This window comes from Ranitomeya variabilis, chromosome 7, assembly GCF_051348905.1.
Source record: "Ranitomeya variabilis isolate aRanVar5 chromosome 7, aRanVar5.hap1, whole genome shotgun sequence".
Taxonomy (NCBI): domain Eukaryota; kingdom Metazoa; phylum Chordata; class Amphibia; order Anura; family Dendrobatidae; genus Ranitomeya; species Ranitomeya variabilis.
Window position 1 is genome coordinate 153,354,522 of NC_135238.1, and position 3,712 is coordinate 153,358,233.

At 61.6% G+C, this 3,712-nt stretch overlaps 1 protein-coding gene across 1 annotated transcript; it reads right to left on the minus strand.

The window, feature by feature from the left end:
- Positions 1-673: 673 nt before the first annotated feature.
- Positions 674-2,801, minus strand: FZD7 (frizzled class receptor 7). The gene has a single exon (XM_077272095.1). The coding sequence runs from the start codon at positions 2,729-2,731 to the stop codon at positions 887-889; it is 1,845 nt and encodes a 614-aa protein (XP_077128210.1). The 5' UTR covers positions 2,732-2,801; the 3' UTR covers positions 674-886.
- Between the last annotated feature and the right edge of the window lie 911 nt (positions 2,802-3,712).

Consider the following 3,712-nt stretch of genomic DNA (forward strand, 5'->3'; position numbering starts at 1 on the left):
TCCCGACCTGCCAGATCTCTTACCCCACCAGAAAAAAAAAAAAAAAGTCCTGAGGATTTCGCCTCCCCCAAATTAAAAACATACAGATACCAGCGGTTGTATTGCGGCCATTTCAGGTCAGTCCTACAGTGTGGGGAAACCTCCACCTAAAGGTGCTATTTGCCCAGCTGTCCTAGAGGTGACACTGCAGGCACTGGAGCCCCTGGACACTGGGGTCCTCCAGGCCTGATCTGCTGGGCAAACATGGGCGACCCTCTGCCTGCCAGCTGAGCAAATGGCAATCTGCTCCACTACAAATCCCAGCATGCCCTGGCAACTACAGGCTGGTAGGGCATTCTGGGATCTGCAGTTCGCACACCACTGCCTACTACAAAGGCATAAAATCAACCAACTGCATGATAAAAAGTACAAAGCTAAAAACCGGGGCAGCAGGTTAGGAGGGTCCTGGGCAGCTGATAACAGGGAGCAATAGCGTACGGGAGGGGGCTCCTACTCAGCCAGTGGGGGCTCCAGGCACAGTGTCCAAGTTACTATAACTTATAATGAGGCAGGGGAGGAGTCCGAGCCCCCAGCAGTCCCGGGTAAGGAGTCCGAGCCCCAGCAGTCCCGGGTAAGGAGTCCGAGCCCCCCAGCAGCCCCGGGTAAGGAGTCCGACCCCCAGCAGCCCCGGGTAAGGAGTCCGAGCCCCCCAGCAGCCCCGGGTAAGGAGTCCGAGCCCCGGTAAGGAGTCCGAGCCCCCAGCAGTCCCGGGTAAGGAGTCCGAGCCCCGGTAAGGAGTCCGAGCCCCCCAGCAGTCCCGGGTAAGGAGTCCGAGCCCCGGTAAGGAGTCCGAGCCCCCAGCAGTCCCGGGTAAGGAGACCGACCCCCAGCAGTCCCGGCGGGGGGCTCACACCGCGGTCTCCCCCTTCCCGCCACCCCCGCTGCTGCTCAGTCTGTGGTAGAACTTGCGCCAGGACTGCAGGGTCTTCCCGGACCAGATCCAGAAGCTGGAGGTGATGCCCACGATCATGGTCATGAGGTACTTGATCATGAAGACGGTGAAGTCCGGGCTCATGGGGGAGAAGTGCTGGCCGGGGCACGGGATGGCGAAGCTCTTGCACGTCTGCATGAGCCACGTCTTCTCCCACGTCTCCCGGAACGCCTGCTCGTAGAAGTAGCAGGCCAGCACGATGGTGGCGGGCACCGTGTACAGCACGCTGAACACCCCGATCCGCACCATCAGCTTCTCCAGCTTCTCCGTCTTGGTGCCGTCGTGCTTCATGATGGTGCGGATCCGGAACAGGGACACGAAGCCGGCCAGCAGGAAGGACGTGCCGATGAACAGGTAGACGAAGAGCGGCGCCAGCACGAAGCCGCGGAGGGACTGCACGCTGCTGATGCCCACGTAGCACACGCCGCTCAGCAGGTCGCCGTCCACCCGGCCCATGGCCAGGATGGTGATGGTCTTCACGGCGGGCACGGCCCAGGCGGCCAGGTGGAAGTACTGGGAGTTGGCTTCGATGGCTTCGTGGCCCCACTTCATGCCGGCCGCCAGGAACCAGGTGAGGGACAGGATCACCCACCAGATGGAGCTGGCCATCCCGAAGAAGTAGAGGATCATGAAGAGGATGGTGCAGCCCTCCTTCTTGGTGCCCTGCGCCACCGTGCGGTACGTGTCCTCCGAGAAGCGCTCCAGGCACACGGCCCGCTCCTCCAGCAGGAAGCCCGCGGCGTACGCCACCGCCACCATGAAGTAGCAGCCGGACAGAAAGATGATGGGCCGCTCCGGGTAGCTGAAGCGCCGCATGTCCACCAGGTAGGTGAGCACGGTGAGCAGCGTGGAGATGGCGCACAGCACGGCCCAGATGCCCACCCACAGCCGGGCGAAGCGCACCTCCTCCTCCTTGAAGTACATGAGGCCGTTGGAGCGGCCGGGCTCGCAGGGGGCGCCGCAGTCCTTCTCCCCCAGGAAGCGGTAGCCCAGGTAGGGCGGCACCTTGAGCTGGCGCGGGCACATGAAGTCCCGGTGCGGGGAGTGCGGCTGGAAGGTGAGCAGCTCGGGCAGGTACGGCGTGGGGTTGGCGGTGGGCCCGGCCGGGGTGTCCGACGTGTTCTGCCCCACGCAGATCTCCCCGGCGCCGTGCACGGGGAAGTACTCGCAGCGCAGCCGCTCCGGCCACTGGAAGCCGAACTTGTTCATCAGGGCCTCGCAGCCCTGCCGGGCCCGCTCACACAGCGAGCGGCACGGGGGGATGGCGTTCTCCAGCACCGTGCACACCGGCGCGTACATGGAGCACAGGAAGAAGCGCAGCTCCGGCGAGCACTGCACCTTCACCAGCGGGTAGAACTGGTGCACCTCCAGCCCGGCGTCCTCCTGGTTGGTGTGGCCCAGCAGGTTGGGCATGATGGTCTGGTTGTAGGCGATGTCCGTGCACAGGGGGATGGAGATGGGCTGGCAGAAGCCGTGGTCCGGGGCAGAGATGCCCTTCTCCCCATGGTGCGGCTGGGCGGCGGAGCCGGGCGCCAGGGAGCCCGCCAGCAGCAGCAGGGAGAGCGCACTCAGCAGCCGCCCCGCGCCCCTCATCGTGTCCCGGGCAACAAGTGTCTGTGAGGAGGAGGAGGAGGCGCCAGAGAAATGGAGCAATCCAGAGCCGCGCCGTACAGCGGCAAAGAGTCCAGGGACAGCCCGGGAAACAACAGTCCGCGCCCGCTGTGCAGCCACAAGTGTCCGCGCTGCCTCCGCTCCGCACATAAATCACTCCCGAGCCGCGGCCGGCGCCGCTCTCCTTATAGGAAGGCGGAACTCTGCAGCCGGAGAAAGGGGCGGGGCCTCCGCCGAACTCCGTGGTCCCGCCCACTATACTAATCAGCGTGGAGGAGCCTCCATTCACAAACCCGCGGCAGAGTAAATGTGGGCGGGGCGTCGTGCCGGAGCGCCAGCCAATTGGAGCTTTTGTTTTTCTTCGCAGAGCCGGCCCTCATTGGCTAGGACTGAAGAGGGGGGATGCTGGAAGGTGAACAAAGCCGGGGGCGCCCGGAGGGGGAGGGGAGAGGAGGCCGGCGGAGGAGACGGACGGGGAGGGAGGGTGCGGGAAAAGTTCTGTGCCGGCCGCTTGTGGTATGCGAAGGGTTAACGCCAGTCAGATGGAATTATGGGCCTTATATAGATGAGGATTCCTCAGAAGAGTTCAGTCCTAGGAGCTTGTGCACACGTTGAGTATGTGTAGCTGCTTTTCATGGGGGATGCAGACCTGGCATCATCAATGTGATTTTTAAAATGGCCTTGTCTTTTTAAACCAGTTTTACCAGCAGCTGCAATCAAATTTATCTGCATTTTTCAGCCAAATGTAAGCCTAAAAACCTTGTTAAAAATGCAACTAAAAACTCAGCAAAAAACAGTAGCCAGCGGTGTTCCTGCCCAACGCTGCAGAAATGCCCCTGCAAGCTCACACTAAGGGCACATTCACACTAAGGGCACAATCACACTAAGGGCACAATCACACTAAGGGCACAATCACACTAAGGGCACAATCACACTGAGGGCACGTTCACACTAAGGGCACAATCACACTAAGGGCACAATCACACTGAGGGCACGTTCACACTGAGGGCACAATCACACTGAGGGCACGTTCACACTAAGGGCACGTTCACACTAAGGGCACAATCGCACTAAGGGCACAATCACACTAAGGACACAATGGCACTAAGGGCACATTCACACTAAGGGCAC